General features: G+C 39.3%; 1 protein-coding gene across 2 annotated transcripts in view; it reads left to right on the top strand.

Annotated features, from left to right (window-relative positions):
• The window catches only part of pawr (PRKC, apoptosis, WT1, regulator), a 279,179-nt gene extending 261,780 nt beyond the window's left edge, over nucleotides 1-17,399 (top strand). For both annotated transcript variants that reach the window (XM_039761736.1, XM_039761737.1), the window contains exon 7: nucleotides 16,052-17,399. In XM_039761736.1, coding sequence (XP_039617670.1) covers nucleotides 16,052-16,138 — 87 coding nt within the window. In that variant the 3' untranslated portion in view covers nucleotides 16,139-17,399. The remainder of the gene's footprint in view (nucleotides 1-16,051) is intronic.
• Nucleotides 17,400-17,604: the final 205 nt, after the last annotated feature.

Here is a 17,604-nt window from a genome sequence, read left to right as displayed (position 1 = left end):
GGGCTCAAAAGTAATTGGACAAATTAAATAACTGGAAATAAAATGTTCATTTCTAATACTTGGTTGAAAACCCTTTGCTGGCAATGACAGCCTGAAGTTTTGAACTCATGGACATCACCAGATGCTGGGTTTCCTCCTTTTTAATGCTCTGCCAGGCCTTTACTACAGAGGCTTTCAGTTGCTGTTTGTTTCTGGGCCTTTCTGTCCAAAGTTTAGTCTTCAACAAGTGAAATGCATGCTCAATTGGGTTAAGATCAGGTGACTGACTTGGTCATTCAAGAATTTTCCACTTCTTTGCTTTACTAAACTCCTGAGTTGCTTTGGCTGTATGTTTTGGGTCATTGTCCATCTGTATCATGAAACGCTGCCTAATCAATTTGACTGCATTTAGCTGGATTTGAGCAGACAGTATGTCTCTGAACACCTCAGAATTCATTCGGCTGCTTCTGTCCTGTGTCACATCATCAATAAACACTAGTGTCCCAGTGCCACTGGCAGCCATGCACGCCAAGCCATCACACTGCCTCCACCGTGTTTTACAGAAGATGTGGTATGCTTTGGATAATGAGCTGTTCCACACCTTCTCCATACTTTTTTCTTGCCATCATTCTGGTAGAGGTTGATCTTGGTTTCATCTGTCCAAAGAATGTTTTTCCAGAACTGTGCTGGCTTTTTTAGATGTTCTTTAGCAAAGTCCAATCTAGCCTTTCTATTCTTGAGGCTTATGAGTGGCTTGCACCTTGCAGTGCACCCTCTGTATTTACTTTCATGCAGTCTTCTCTTTATGGTAGACTTGGATATCGATATGCCTACCCCTGGAGAGTGTTGTTCACTTGGTTGGCTGTTGTGAAGGGGTTTCTCTTCACCATGGAAATGATTCTGCAATCATCCACCACTGTTGTCTTCTGTGGACGTCCAGGTCTTTTGTATTGCTGAGTTCACCAGTGATTGCTTTCTTACTCAGGATGTACCAAACTGTAGATTTTGCCACTCATAATATTGTAGCAATTTCTCGGATGAGTTTTTTTCTGTTTTTGCAGCTTAAGGATGGCTTCTTTCACCTGCATGGAGAGCTCCTTTGACTGCATGTTGTCTGTTCACAGCAAAATCTTCCACATGCAAGCACCACACCTCAAATCAACTCCAGGCCTTTTATCTGCTTAATTGATAATGACATAATGACGGACTTGCCCACACCTGCCCATGAAATAGCCTTTGAGTCAATTGTCCAATTACTTTTGAGCCCCTAAAATGAAGGGATTGTGTTAAAAAAATCACATTTTTATGCAATCGTTTTGTTCAACCCACTGAATTAAAGCTGAAAGTCTGCACTTCAACTGCATCTGAGTTGTTTCATTTAAAATTCATTGTGGTAATGTACAGAACCAAAATTAGAAAAAAGTTGTCTGTCCAAATATTTATGGACCTAACTGTAAATCCCCTCAAGCCTTTAAAATTAATAGCTGGTCAATCCATTACATGGTCGCCTAGGGTGGCATCATCTGCAGTGTGCCACTTATGAAAGATAAGGGACATGTGCTGTGGACACCACGGGGTACAAAACAGGTCATACAAGTATGATGATAAAGTCTGCAGTATGTACACAAAGGACACATAGTGGCAAAGATTGTTGAACTCTGTTGATACTAAGGTGCTGGCATTTGTGAAATTGAAACTGAGCACAATGTACATCAAGGGTTGCATATTCTGTTGAAGTGGCATGTGCTTCCAACACCAAAGGGATTAAACCACAGGTCGTTGAAGTCTAATATTACCGATTCCAACTATCTATCAACCCAAATTCCCACTATGGACAATGAGTGGTGACATCCATCAATCCCATTTAGGATTCCAAGGAGGCTTCAACTCGCAATGTTAAAATTCCTCTGAACTCATAAATTCTCCACATCTATTTTTACATTTTGAAAAAATCTTTGCCTCTACCACCAATTACATTCAGGCCCTGCCTATGACTTTTATATAATGTTAGGATATCCTTAATCGCCTTGGCGTTTATTTCAAATGTCTCACAGGCTTGGAATTCTGTGTTAATGTGGTTAAGCCTGATTGTTTCTTGGAGACAGGTATATCGTTGGCATATACAGTGTTAAGCGTGAACAGCTTTTGGGACAGTATTTTTCTGCCATCTAGTGGATAAACTTACATCATGCTGCAAAAAAATATTGAATATTTTTGTGTGTTTTTCCAGTCTATGGTAACTTATCAATATTCATCAGTGGGGCAGAGCCTTTAACCAAAATACCAAATGACATGTAAACGAAAAAATGCAGAGCCTGTTTTAGAGCAAATTGAAACGGAACCATTAACTGAATCAAACAGTAGTGATGACAGTGTTAACACTAGAATTACCAGAGCCTACGAAAAAACTTGTAGATCCAGCCCACCTTAAATCCCATTGCACCTCTCTGTCAGTGTCTTTTGTTTTGTAAATGTGCCGATAAAGACAAGCAGCCTGCTATTCCATCCCCCACTGCCGCAGAACATTCACAAAGTTCTCCCAGATCATGCCTTGATTGGTTATCTGGGAGTGAAGTGCTGGAGTTTTAAGAGTGGAAGTAATAGATCGTTATTTGGAACACATGAATTTCACGTGTGTTCCGTTTCTACAATAATCTGTGTAAACACATTATTAAAACAGAATCGTTTTTCATATTTTAGTAGTGAATGACAAAATGTTGGCATAAACTATATAAAGTGTGAAGCCTGAAGATCAAATAAACACTTTCACAAATGGTTCAAGGATAAGACAACAGCTTCCGTGGCGTAGCAATAAGATTTGCTGACTTGTAATCAAGAGTCCCCGGTTCGATCCTGACCGCCTCCTGTATTTGCTGTTTTCAGTAGTGAGCTACTCTTATTGTTAATATTATACAGTACACACATACATTTGATTTGCGTCTGTAACAGACGGTGTACATTTATAGTACTTGTGAAAGTTAGTTTTATTTTCACTTTTACTCTCTCAGTCACGATCATGATGCTTCCCAGCCCACCCAGGGATCTGACGCTTTTAGTTTTTATTTGAAACCTGGAGTAACTGTAGATGTGAGTGGTGTTTTGAGGCAATGGAACTGGACATTCTCTGATCTTGTTGGATAAAAGCTGATGCACAAATGCTGTTGAATCTGCCTTCTTCATATCTCACCGTCACTTGATTTTTTTTTAATTCAGTTTTATAGAGTGTTCCTGCTCACACTGAATCATTGTTCCACTGCCGAAAAAATCCATCATCAACAGTCTGAATGATTTCCGCCCAGTGGCACTCACATCTGTCATCATGAAGTGCTTTGCAAAACTGGTGCGGACTCATATTATCACCTGCCTTCCAGCAGACCTGGACCCATTTCAATCTGCTTATAAAGCAAAGAGATCCATTGAGGACACTGTGGCCACAGCTCTTCATGCTGCCCTGACTCACCTGGAGCAGCAGGGGAGTTACGCCAGACTGTTTTTTGTAGACTTAGCTCAGCATTTAACACCATCCTCCCACAATGACTGATGTCCAAACTGGCAGATCTGGGACTTCCATCACTCACCTGCAGTTGGATACTAGACTTCCTATCTGGTCGTCCCCAGAGGGTCAGCCTGGGTGTCCACACATCCACTGCTCTCAGCCTCAACACCGGGATGCCCCAGGGTTGTGAGCTTATCCCGCACCTCTATACCCTCTACACATATGACTGTGTCCCCACTCACCATAGCAACAAGATCATAAAGTTCACAGATGACACGACGGTGGTCGGACTCATCTCGGGCAAGGAGGGCAAGCTGGCATACAGGGACGAGGTGGAGCGGCTGTCAGAGTGGTACACAGTCAATAACCTGCTCCTCAACACCACAAAAACGAAGGAGCTTGTTATTGACTTTAGAAAAAACAAAACTGACATCCAGCCACTCATCATTGGTGGGGCCTGTGTGGAGAGGATCCCAGTGTTCAGGTTTCTGGGCATTGAGCTGGAGGATGACCTGAGCTGGAGTGCCCACACCATGGAGCTGCTGAAGAAGGCGCAGCAGAGACTGTATTTTCTGAGAATCCTCAAAAAGAACCATCTCCCCAAAAATCTGCTCCTTGCCTTTTATCACTGTTCCATCGAGAGTGTGCTCACGTACAGACTGTGTGTGTGGTACGGCAGCTGCACTTCCTCAGAAAGGAAAGCGCTTCACAGGGTCATCAGGACAGCGGCGAGAACAATTGGTTGTACCCTCCCTACTCTGGGACAGATCTACACCTCCCGATGCCGTAAAAAAGCAATCGACATTTCACAGTATTCATCACATCCCAGTCATTGCCTCTTCCAGCTTTTGCCATCGGGCAAGCGATACAGAGCAGTGAAAACCAGGACAAACCGCCTTAAAAACAGCTTTTATCCAAAAGCAATCATGGCCCTGAACTCAGAATAAAACTGCTCCATGTCATTCTCCCAATTTGCAAGATAGACCTTAAGTCAACCAGTGCAGTTTGTATATTTTGTAAAGTACTTTTATTACTATTCGGTCTGTTACTATTTTCTCTCTACTTGCCTTTTTAACTCTTATGCCTCACACTGAGTCGACTGCACCTTCAATTTCATTGTTCCTTTGTAAAAGTGACAATGACCATAAAGATCTATCTATCTAGCTATCTATCTAATTAATATGCACCTTAAAGTCTATGATGTCAAAGCCGCAATGACAAAAAAAAAACAGAGGCATAGGTACAGTATATATGATATTTGGAATAATTCATTTTATGACCTATACACTTCAGAAAACATTGTGGCATGGATGCAACATTAATCATATTATTCATATTCATTTGCATAACATCTTGCGATTGTAATCCGTGACCGCGTTTATTCCCCTACCCCCCAATCTTGCCAGTCCCCACATGTTGCTGTATGGTGGTGTTTCTTTTGTACCCCAGGACATGCAGAAGAAAGAATAATACAGATAGGTCATTTCATTGCTATATGCAATCATCAAATTCAAATGTTAACAGTTCACACACACACACGCAAGGACTGTCCTTCCTACATTTACGACATGTGTACCTGTTGCAATGTACACACTTCTCTCTATGCTGTGGATTCTATTACATTGAAAGGGCACCTGACACTGACTCAGTTTACTTCTTGGAACAGAAGCTTGTCATTAGCCAAGTTTCCATCCAGTTTTTTGCGACGTTTTGTTATCGACAAACAGAATATACGTAAAAAAAAATGTGCGAAATTTGCTGTCTCCAGCCTGTTTCCATCCAACTGGCTTTTTATCGATAAAATGGTGTGCGTGATGATGTCATCCCCTCCAAAACGAACTGTCGCATAAGTTTTGTTGTATCGCGAAAAAGAAATCTGCCCTTGAGCTGTTTCCATACATAATTTTGTGTATCTACCTTTTGTTTTCCACGTTACACCCCCACCACTAAACAAAGAAACAAAGAAATGGAGAGATTATTCAGACAGTTTTTTGAAATTTACCAGCTTACTGTTATTTCAGTTTCACAAATAATTGGAATTGTACATAATATCCGAAGACGACAGCAGAATGAAGCAGTTGCTTGTCTGATAGCCCTAGAGCTCGAAGAAAGTACCCCAGTGCGACGAAACCCACGGGTATGGGAGAGACGACGGAATAAGACCTTCTTGGAGGAGGTGGTGGAGAGACACTTCACAGAAAATCTCTGGCTGCAACATTTTAGAATGACACGGCAACGTTTGAGATGTTGTGTGGATTCATCAGTCCTGATGTTGCGCCCATCACAGGTTGTCACCGACCACCGGTTCCAACACCAAAGCAGATTGCCATCGCCCTTTACAAGCTGGCAACCTGCGCCGAGTATAGAGTAGTTGGAGAAACTTTCGGGTTAGTAAAACTACCGTCCATCGATGTGTATATGCTGTGTGCACCGCTATTAAAGAAAAATTAATGCGGCGTTATATCAGACTTCCGACTGTAGCGGAGGCCAATGAAATTGCATACCGCAATTCCTTGGTGCATCTTGTGCCACAGATTTACGGTGCGCTGGATGGCATGCATGTGCCTATTCTTCCCTCGACGGAAGGCTACCGCGATTACATTAATCGCAAAGGGTGGCCATCTGTTGTTCTCCAGGCCCTTGTGCATGAAACGAGACATTTGCGTTGGCACTCCTGGAAGTGCCCATGATGCAGCTGTGTTTGCAGCATTGGATCTGTACAGGTGAGCCTACCTTTCAACATCCCTTCTCAGTGCGATAACAACTGAATTAGTACTGTAACCTGCTTCCCTTAAGGTTTTTAATTAAAACTGAAATTTGAATTAATACAAAATAACGACGTTTAATCAAAAAAAACTAAAGTTAATATTAATGAGAGAATTTCTCATATATGCTAAAACATCTGCCATTTAATAATAAGAAAAAAATGTTTAGATAATGAAACACACGGTTTATTAAATATTTTGACTGGCACAGTAAATTACCTTTGCGGTTTTTGTATTATTTAGACATCCTGAGAGACACCCCCAGGCTACAGTTGATGTGGAGGGAGTTCAGGTACCCCTTTTAGTAGCAGGAGACCCAGCCTATCCGCTACTGCATTGGCTCATCACGAGAAATAACGAGTCTCTTCATCAGACCATGCGAACCGCTCCGCTATTCTCGTTTTGATTGCACGTGATGAAAATGTATCATGTGACACATTTATTTGTGTTAAAGCCCTTTTTTTCCGACAAAAAGTGTTTCCAATGTAGTTTTTGCGACATCTGAAGTAACAATATGGAATTTATGCGCTAAAGTTAAATGGAAAAATATTATGTCGACATTTTATTGATAATTAGCATTTCCATCAGCTAAAATTTGAAGCGCTAAAATTTTTTCGCAAAAACTCCTTGGATGGAAACCTGGTTAGTGTTGCATCCTTCTTTTCTTTTTCCATCGCCTTATCTAGTAAGATGTGACGACAAAGTTCCTCTGCAAGGTGACCCATGAACACTCTTCTTTTGACAGTGGTCCCCATTCATGCCTTGCACAGTACATGTGTGTTGATTGCCGCCAGGTCAAGCGTGTTATAGCACACAGTTACCGGCCACCTGCGTGTTCCTGTGCGCATTCAATAAGCTCACAACGTCTGGTGCATGATGTCAATGCAGCACGGAGAGAAAAAAGGAAACAAGAACTGCCTTATATTATATACTAGACATTAAGCCCATTACAATAACGGGCGCTAGAACAGTAGTTCATAAACATTTGTATGAACAGTCTATATTAAATGGCAAGGGACCTTGTATGTGTCTGTAATATGCGTCACTGTATTGTGTGCCTTTAATTTTCTCTCTCAGTAATACTGGTTTGTATTTACGTAAAATGCCTGTAATTTTGTCTGACAGTAATACAGTGGAACCTCAGGTTACGACCATAATTCGTTCCAAAACTCTGGTTGTAACCCGATTTGGTCGTGAACCGAAGTAATTTCCCCCATAGGGATTGTATGTAAATACAATTAATCCATTCCAGACCGTATGAACTGTATGTAAATATTTATTTTTTTAGTTAGTTTAGTTTTTAAGCACAAATATAGTTAACTATACCATAGAAAGCACAGCGTAATAGTAAACTAAATGTAAAAACATTGAATAACACTAAGAAAATCTTGAACAACAGAGAAAACTAAGGGCTCATTTATACTTCACGCTCAGAACGCGTACGCGCCCGCATCATGGATGCGACACGTTCCCAGCGTTCATTTCACGCGTCCTATGAGCAGGTCCTCAGAAATTAATGCAATGCGTGCGCGAGTTGCAGTACCAGCAAAAAGTCGGGGGGCGCAGTGTGCTAAAAGTCGGAACGTGACATTAGAGTCTCTGTTTACTATCTACATGTGACAGCAAGCCTCTGTGGAGATCCTTCGGGGATCGATGTGCGCGATTTGCTGTTTGATGAATGGCTCAAATACAGCGCTATACATTATGTTGCCGATGTGAAGTTGCAAAAAAAAAAATAAATAAAAAATAGACGGCACAAAAGATGGTATGTGAGACTTTTAAAATGTATCGTGTCATTTATATATGTCTTTTTTTATTTTTCAATAACAACAGCAACATAATGTATAGCGTTATATTTGAGCCACTGAGAAAAAAATAAAGGACACGGTGAAAACATGTATTTTGTGATTAAAGTGGAAATTTCGGCTTTAATCTCGAAATGTCCACTTTAACCTCGTAGTTTACTTTATCATTAAAGCAGACGGTCGTAAACGTCATCCCAGTTTTTAATCGCTACGAGCTTCTTGAACCTGACAGCAGGTAAAGTAAAACAATAAAAAATAGATGGCACAAAAGATGGTATGTGAGACTTTTAAAATGTATCGTGTCATTACAATCGGGAATATGCGACGCTTGAATATAAAAGCACCACGAATGCATCTGTATGTCGGCATTTTGCTTCAGCAGCGGAAAGCAGCAATAATAGATCACCAAACAGAACAAATTAAATGTATGATATTCCAACTCTCTGCACATTTAGAATCTTTAGATTTATACTTGAAATCACTTTCATGATGAAATGCATTAAAATGTGTATGTTACATTTTACATATAATTTTGTTTAAATAATGAATACTGTTAATTACACACATGGGGGTGACACGGTGGCGGAGCAATAGCACTGCTGTCTTGCAGGGAGTTATGTTGCTGGTATTTCCTGCTTGTATTCCACACTGTGCTCTGGTTTCCTTCCAAAGATATGTAGATTTGGGGATTTGGTGCCGCTAAAATGACGCTAGTGTATGTGTGTGCTTGTATTCACCTTGCGATGAGCTGAGGCCTCGTCAAGGGACTGTTTCTCACTCGTGCCCAATGCTTCCTGTAATGGACACATCCCTGGATTTATGGATTTAATCAATAAACATCCTTTTCAGAGATATTGTGGTAAGCTGTTATCGGAATTTAATAGGTGTTTTAGGCAATTCACAACACAGAGAAGCCAAACATATTCTCACCGTGATAATATCTCGCACTGCCACCTGGTGGATTCCTCCAGATTTACGTAAAGTACGCGTGCAAGTATAAACACTACAACGCTTGCGTAGCAGGAGCGTCCGCTGCAGCATGCGTCCCGTCGCATGAAGTATAACTCCGGCCTAACACTGCAAGAATTTGCGCTATAGCCTTATGACCCGCTTGCTAAAAACTCTTTTTTTTAATGAGTTTTAAGCACAGGGGAAAAAATGAAAATTTGAAAAATCCGTAATTTAATAAACAACCAAGAAAAGTAACAAATTGCAACAATGCACGCGTGCGCCTGTTTGTGTGTGTCTCTCGTGGGCCTGCGTGTGTGTCTCTTAAGCGCGCGCCTCTATATCGGTCGGTCTGTCTGTCTGTCGGCTGTGTGTGTGTGTGTTTGTCTCTCGCCTGTGTGTGTCTGTCTGTCTCGCATGTGCGTCTCGTGTATGTGTGACGCGCGCGAGCCTCTGTCTGTCTGTCTGTCTGTCTGTCTGTCTGTCTCCGCACAGGGAATGCACAGGAAGAGACTGAACACGTGCTGTGTGGCCCTGTGCATTCGTACTTCTCCAGAAGACACACACACGGACACCGCGCGCCTGTGTGTGTGTGTGTGTGTCGCGCGCGGCTGTGTGCACGTGACTCGCGTGCGCCTGTGTGTGTGTATCTGTCTCTCTCTCTCTCTCTCTCTCTGCACAGGGAATGCACAGGAAGAGACTGAACACGTGCTGTGTGGCCCTGCGCATGCGCACTTCACCAGAAGACACACACACGGACACCTGGACACAGACAAGGGTTTTATTAAAGAGGATGATATGAGGAATGGTCTAGTGACAAGAAACAGTATTTTATTATTTAATTATTTTACTCATTCAAACAAAATGTCTTCAGTGATCTCTGTCTCTCGTCACAATTGTCAACAATAGTGGCTTAGCTAAATTGTAGAATTTGCATTTTGAGATGATTCCAGCTGCACAGATCAGGCTTTTTTCTTAATGCTGTCTGTATTTTTCTGATAGTACACACACCCCCAACAGAATCTGCATAACACCAAGTGTCCTTTGGTATTGTAAGATTAGTAGCGACATGCTGTTGGTCACTGGCAATGGTTGGCTTTTTGAAAAATCAGAGGTGATTTGGAGAAAAATGGTATATTATGTATATTATGAACAGTATTGGTCAATTTTATGGTCATGTGTACAAAGTACAATGCAATTCTTAGAACTGCATGAGCGAATAACATGCCTCCACTCTTCATTGATGTGAATCTCTCTCCAAATGTTATGTAAAATATTGTAAAAACTTGGGAAGGTGCAGAAGACAGGGGGATGGAATCCCCACTTTACACTCAGTTGGTAGTTAATGGGCCTAAAAAGGACCGATTCACAGGTTTCCTCTGCCTTGCCATCTCACTTAGGTCTTCAGCAGCGGTCCACATTCCCAGCTGCTTTGCCTCTTTTACTTCTCAAGTACAGGATATTGCTCAAGTAAAATGGAAAAAGCCATCAACATTTAAATTGAAGGCCTATCATGAAAATGAATCAGTCACAAAGCAGCAACCCTTTTTTCTAATCTAACTTAATTCTGAACTCTGTGACAGGGAACCGTAACCTGTACCAACAGCACTTAGTGCAAAGCAAGAAACAAATTGTGGAAATGCCATTTTCCCTGTGCATGTGATCTTTTGTGAGAAGCGGAGGGAATTGGAATACCCTGAAAAAGCCCAAAGAAACACAAAGCTTGGCCAGGATTTGAACCATTATATTGCAGTGAATGACCATACTAAACAGTGCGCAGCAGGGCATGTAAGATGTTGATTTTAGTAAGTGTGAATATGTCTTATTAACGTTATCTGTTTATTCCACCACTACATGCAGCTAACATTTGTTATGAAGAATTAATAATAGGTTTTACGAATTATATGAATTTTTAATCATTTTAGAATGTCTTCTTTCATAAAAACTTTGAAACTCATTAGAATATTATTTAAAAAAATTGAGAGGTTAATTATTATTATTGCTACTTTTTTAGTAACTGAAAGCGTAATATCATCTTTGGACATCCTTTGAATTTTCTATTGCCATCTTCTACATTCTGTAAATTAATCAGGTTACATTAACAATGTTTCTTAAAATATTCATGTATATCTTGTTTGAAGTTTCAACTTTCCACTTTGCATACAAATTCTGATGTATTTTATTTTCTCTCTTATTGTTGTTGGTTACAGAGATGATGCTATTACCCACTTTTTCCCATTGCCATTTACCTTAGTGTTCTTTAATTGATTTATTTAATTTTCCCAACCACTCGATAAAATGCAAGTGTACAGAGGACCAAAACCCATTCTGGTAGCATTTTAGAAAATAGCCAGGGGAGGCTGTCAGCCTGTCTCAGGGCACATGAACTGCGGATGAAATAGGAAGAATCCTTTGGTATCCTACACAGACACAAGGAAATGGCAAGGAATTGAACCCAACATCCGTGCACCACCATGCTAGCCTTGTTTCCCTACTTTTAACCCTAACACATACAGTCTCAACACTATCTGCCTTGACCTGAAGCTTTAATCAGATGTACTGTAAGTGCATGTTATCACTGGTTCATTTTTTAGTGTTCTTCCACCAACACTGAAATTTAAGAATCTGTTTCTTTTTCAGCACAGTTACAGTCCCTCTGTACTAAGATGAGTTTACTTTACTTTACTTTTGAATGTATGAAAGATTTATGTATACAAGATTCTAGCATGTACCTCGTTTATATAAGAATTATATGCTTTTGATCACCATATGCAAATAAATTAAACAAAGTAATTATTACTAAATATTTAGATTAAATAATATTAAATTCACCTGGTAAAATGTAAAGCAAATCAGAATACATTTTTTTTTGCATTATGTAAAATATCATGTCAGGGTCCTTTTTTAGAACCTACCACCTTCTTCACATTTAATAATAAAAATAGGTTTTATTAATCAGAGCTACACATTTTTCAAAAGTCAGTATTTGCTTTAACACATGCATTTTATTTATAGTAGAATAAAGATGTACACTAGTGATATATTTAATCTTTTAACTAAAATCACATACCGTAGATCCCGTTATATAAGCCAAGAATTTCGTCCTAGATTTTTGGCTTGGAGTTTGGGGGTCGGTTTATACAACGAGTATCGTTTCAGATTCAAGATTTCCAGCGCAATGCCATTTTGCCGATGAATACGGAAGTAAATAATGACGAAACCAGAGAGCCATCTTTCAGATGAAGTACAGTGGAACCTCGGTTTACGAGTAACTTGGTTTACGAGTGTTTTGCAAGACGAGCAAAAAATTGTAATAAATTTTGACTTGATAAACGAGCGACGTCTTGCAATACGAGTAGTATGGATACACTTTGTCTGCTGAGCGTCATGTGATCACAACTGAGCTGATGGTGGTTCTCTCTCTCTCTCTCTCCTTATCTTGCTCGCTCGCTCATCGCGTCTTTTTCTCTCTCTCCTTATCTCGCCGCCGCCGCCCAGTGCGTCTTTTTCTCTCTCCTTATCTTGCTCGCTCGCTCATCGCGTCTTTTTCTCTCTCTCCTTATCTCGCTCGCCCAGTGCGTCTTTTTCTCTCTCTCTCCTTATCTCGCCCAGCCTCTCTCTGTTTACTACAGCATTGTGACTGTGTGTGTGTGTGCGCTGTGAAGTGCGAGTCCTCATCTTGCTCCCCAAAACACGAAGCTGAGTCTCAGTACTTTAACACCAGCTGAATAAACATCAGTTTATTCAGTTTGAAACAGCAACAGCGCTGTTATTTATTGCAGCGGGATCTTTATAATGTTCCATGATCTTTTTGGATGCGCTTATACGGCGAACTGCTACAGCGCTTGCAGACTGAGATTGCTTTGGGACACTCTTCAGCGTGTCGTCCCGTTGGGTGGAATTCCACATGAGTTTAGAAACTCACACCAGCCATGATTCTTTTTAAAGGTAAATTGCAGGTTAATTTGTATTATGTATTTTACTTTATATTTTGTATTAATCCTTTTTATATGAATTGTTTTGGGTTGTGGAACGAATCATCTGAATTTCCATTATTTCTTATGGGGGAAATTCGCTTTGATATACGAGTGTTTTGGATTGCGAGCATGTTTCCGGAACGAATTATGCTCGCAAACCGAGGTTCCATTGTAGTAACTTTGCATGCCGGTACTTTAAATTAAATAAAGAATTTATTCAAAAAAGTGTTTTAGTTGTTGATTTTATTAATAAAATTTATAATAAATTATCGGGAAGTTTAAAATAAAAATTTTTGTTTTGATTTATGAACAACATCTTGCGTTATGACCCGGATGCGGTCACGTGTATCCGCTTGCGCGATTGTAAAGAAACAACCGAGAGCGTTAGTAGCGTCAGTCGGAGCCCAGATACATGTGTTTGTGGATGTAATTTCCGTCATTGCAGTGATTTACCTATATATATAATTCATTAAGACCATGCAAGTAAGACACATAATTGCTAAGGAAGGAAGAGAAGGTAAAGAAAGCGATCACAATCGAAACGAAGATGGAAATTGTGTGGAAATATGAGAGTGCTGTTCGTGTGACCGATCTCGCTAATATGTACAGCATGTCGAAATCCACCATCTCGACAATTTTACAAAGAAAAGATTTGCATAAGGAGGCTCCTTCTAAACAATAACCACCTTCTGTTTCATTCTCCTCCTCCTCCCTTCCTGCAGCCCAAAGATGTCAAATTAAATGGTGAGTACAGTATGAAATTGTTGCTTCTAGAATAGAATGCCTTTTATTGTCACTATACACATCTACAATGAGATTAAAAGCAGCTCCTTCAGTGCAGAAAAAAAGTTCTGTATAGGGCTTGTATGGTTGTTTTGTTAGCCTTAGCATAATGCCGGATCTGCGGCCCCGCTTCTGCTTTCTTTCCCACCTCCGTCTGTGTCGTCTCCTAGACCCGACAACAATCCACGGAGAGCCCGCTGGTCTCGCTATGTTGTCTGGGATGTTGTGCGTGTGATGAAAAACACTCGAAACAGATGTCTGGCTCTGGACACCGATGTCTATAAGGTTCTGACGAGTGTAGCGGATGTTCGACGAACCGATCGTGCACAAACAAAAAAAAGTACAAAAACAACAAAAAAGTGCACTGAAAAGGAGAGCCCTGAGCTGCTGCGACCATGCGCACCGCCATGCTCCTAGCTTAATCTAGCCTACTTCTGGTAGGCTAGGCACTTTTTATAACTTTTTGGTTAGTACATTAGAAAAATTATTGGTGTTTTGGTAAATTATGCACAATGTATAACCCTTTTTTATTATGAAAAGGTTAAGTAAGTGTTGCAGTGGGAGGTTCGGAAAGCATTATGGGTTAGCCTTCGCGAACGAATTAAGTTCTTAAGTCAAGGGTCCACTGTATTGCGTTATTTAAGTTAATCAAATTTATAACGAGTCTCTGGAAATCTACCCACCAATGTACCGTATTTGCGTATATAGTTTCAACACAAAGGTTTCATTTTACCAAACTTTTCTGCAATCACTTCATGGTTTCCATCAAAAATGCCGGCAGTCTCAAATTCTCGCTGATAAACATGATAAATATACCTGAAGAGACACTTTTAAGGAAATTTAGAAAATTTTGCTTGATGAAGGGGGTCGGCTTAAATACCGGTCATCGGGAAGTACATGTAATTTAGTAGGTAGAGAAGGGGGTCGGCTAATATACCGAGTCGGCTTATATTCCGGGATCTACGGTAGAATTTGGCCTGTTTGTTCAGAGAGGACATACACAGTAATGGCTAAAATATTTGTACCTCTGCACTTTTCAGAAAATGCACCACTTTAGCCACAAAAATAGTCAAATCTGATATCATTTTGTACAGAACTCCTGAAATGGACTGGACACATTTATTGGCACTATTTCAAAATAGTAAGAACTAATTGATTGGATTTCAGTCATGTGAGGCTCCTTTAATTTGTATTTTAAACTCACCTGTAGGAAGTAACAGGTGCTAGCATTATAGAAATAACACTAACAACCAAGTCTGACGTGGCTGACAGTTTTTACTGTGTTGTAAGCTCTGGTGATGCTTTCCAGGATGTTGATACTCTGTGACTCCCAAAGTCCACAGTGAGTTCTGTTGTCCTGATGACATTTATCTACAGTATCTGATAGTATTTTTTAATTTTGCGTGCTAGTAGTAGTAGTTGCGTGCTTATTAAGATAACTCATTTTGCACACCGTATACCTTCAAGCTGCAATGTATACATAAATCTGATTTTCTTTTACATTAGATGTTTATACAGTACTTCATTTTGTCATGGAATAAAAATATCAAGTTGGATATATTAAAGGTTAAATCTTTTTTTTTTTTTTAACTTAAATTATGCAGCACTGTATTCTATGAAGTTTAACTCCTGACTTGTCCATGTAGAAAGTTTAATTGCTTTTATCAGGGACCTACTGCAAAATGTTCACAAATCCCGGGGTCTTGGAGGCTTTATAATGCTTGTCTGGCTTTATTGTGAATGGAAGAGCTCAGATGAAAAATAGATGGGACTTTCATTTGAAATGTCAGTGCTGAAGGAGGAATCGTCCAAGAACAATGCAAGGCAGCTGGAAGTCGTCATGAAAAATGTTTATAAAGTGAGGATTGATGAAAAGTAGACAACTATTGAGGTATCTTTTAAAGCCAATTGGCACAACTTCAAAGCATCCAAGAACAATGCATTTTTTTGTGCTTTTCTTTAATAAATTATGTCCATTTTGTAGGGGGTCCTAGTTCTTAACAAAATTTCTCACAGTCCTTTTATTTATTCAAAAGAATCAAAAATTCATATATTATGTTCTCCTCCGTATCACAGGATTTTTGTGGAAATGCTGAGGTCACAAGCCTAGGCAGAGGTGAATGATGGGACCGCCTTTGTTTTAGTTTAGATACCAATTCCTCCTTCTTCTTCAAAATGTTCTTCCTTACCAGTCCTAGAAGGATTCTGAGGTGACCAGGAATTCACTGGTCTGATGACACAATTGTCATTGCTTGCAAGTATTAAACTGACAGAAAACCCTGATGTGTTCTTTTACAGGACCTTGATGATATAGAAGATGAAAATGACCAACTGAAGCAGGAAAACAAAACGCTGCTTAAGGTTGTTGGCCAGCTAACAAGGTAGAGCCAGTTTGTCTCAAAAGAAGACTCTGTCTGACAAGTTGTTTTTTGCCTTTTACATCCATATTTCCAACAAAATTATTTCCTTGTGTGTATTGTCAGAAATTCCATGTACTACAGGACATACTTGTGAAGAGAGTGCATTTATTTTATCTTCCATATCAAGTGTTTTTGTTCTTTGTATTTATCTTATCATGAAATGTCAGCTGAATAAGAAAAAGGCCACATTGCTATGTTGATTTCCAAAGTTTCCAGATAAATAGAAGCATTGAATGTAAATGTATTGTACATAGGACCATTTGTAAGAGCTATAAACGTAATCAAATGCCCTTTACATTCCACATACAAAGCTCCTTTTGATATTGTCCATAAAACCAGAAATAAAAATGTAATGCCTTAAACATGCTGAATAAATTGGAGTCACGGTGAAAAGTTTACAATAACGGATGCTTTCATAATTTAAAGTAAGGGCTTAAAAACTTGTTTGTTTTTTTTGTTTTGTTTTTTTTTTCATACAAAGTAATCATTTCAAGATTTGAATTCATACATCATCTTCACCAGTTAATGAATTCTGGAGCATTTATTGTCAGACTGTGTTGTTTTCAGTGTAAGCCGTCACTGTATGGAGGGGGTTTACATTTGGCTAAGGATAACATTGCAGAGTTGTAAGAAAATTGCTGGTGACAAGAATAATTTCCTTTGAAGGCATTTTAAACATGATTTATTTTTTGTTTTTTTTAAGACAATGTAAATTAAACTAATTTTAACCAGAAAATAGAATATTTTGAAAAAATGTGTGTTTTGGAATTGACAGGACTATTTTAAGGTCTTTCCATGGTTTTTCTGCCTTAGACAATTTTAATGCAAAAATAGTTACCTTCCATTTAATTCAGCCTTAAAATAGCTATCATATTCTTCAGCTTGTATCTTTAGCAAACAATCACTTTTTAATGCAATTGACACATGATGTATTTCTTGATATTCATTCCAATGTATGAATGGAACAATGCTGGTGGTTACTGGTCAGAATGAAAAAGGGTGTACATTATTTACTGATTTGTATTTACTCTGACTACCTTCTCTTTTGATTTCTGTTAGAAAAAAAAACGTAATTTTTTGTTTCTTTACCTGGTTGCTTAATAAATAACTACAGTGTCTGTGTTCACATTTTTAAACAGTATATTACAGTATGTCCGCAGATAGTTTTGCATGGACTGTACAGTGGAAAATAGCTCTTTAATAATAAAAGTGACTATTCAACATATTGCCTTCTTTGTCATGTTGATTGTTTGGTTTTTGTTTAAATCAGTAGTAGGTTAAGAAAATGGGTGGGCAGGTATAATATTTTTAGCACATTTTCAGTTTCCTCCCAAAAACAAACTCCCACAAATGTATGCCCAGCTCAAAGAGTTGTACTTGTTTTCAGCTGTAAAATGTAGTTACCAAAGAGAATCTGCATTGTAAAGTATT

Source organism: Polypterus senegalus, chromosome 8 (assembly GCF_016835505.1).
Source record: "Polypterus senegalus isolate Bchr_013 chromosome 8, ASM1683550v1, whole genome shotgun sequence".
Lineage (NCBI taxonomy): Eukaryota > Metazoa > Chordata > Cladistia > Polypteriformes > Polypteridae > Polypterus > Polypterus senegalus.
Note: the sequence above shows the minus strand (reverse complement) of the source record. Positions and strands in the feature narration are given on the sequence as shown.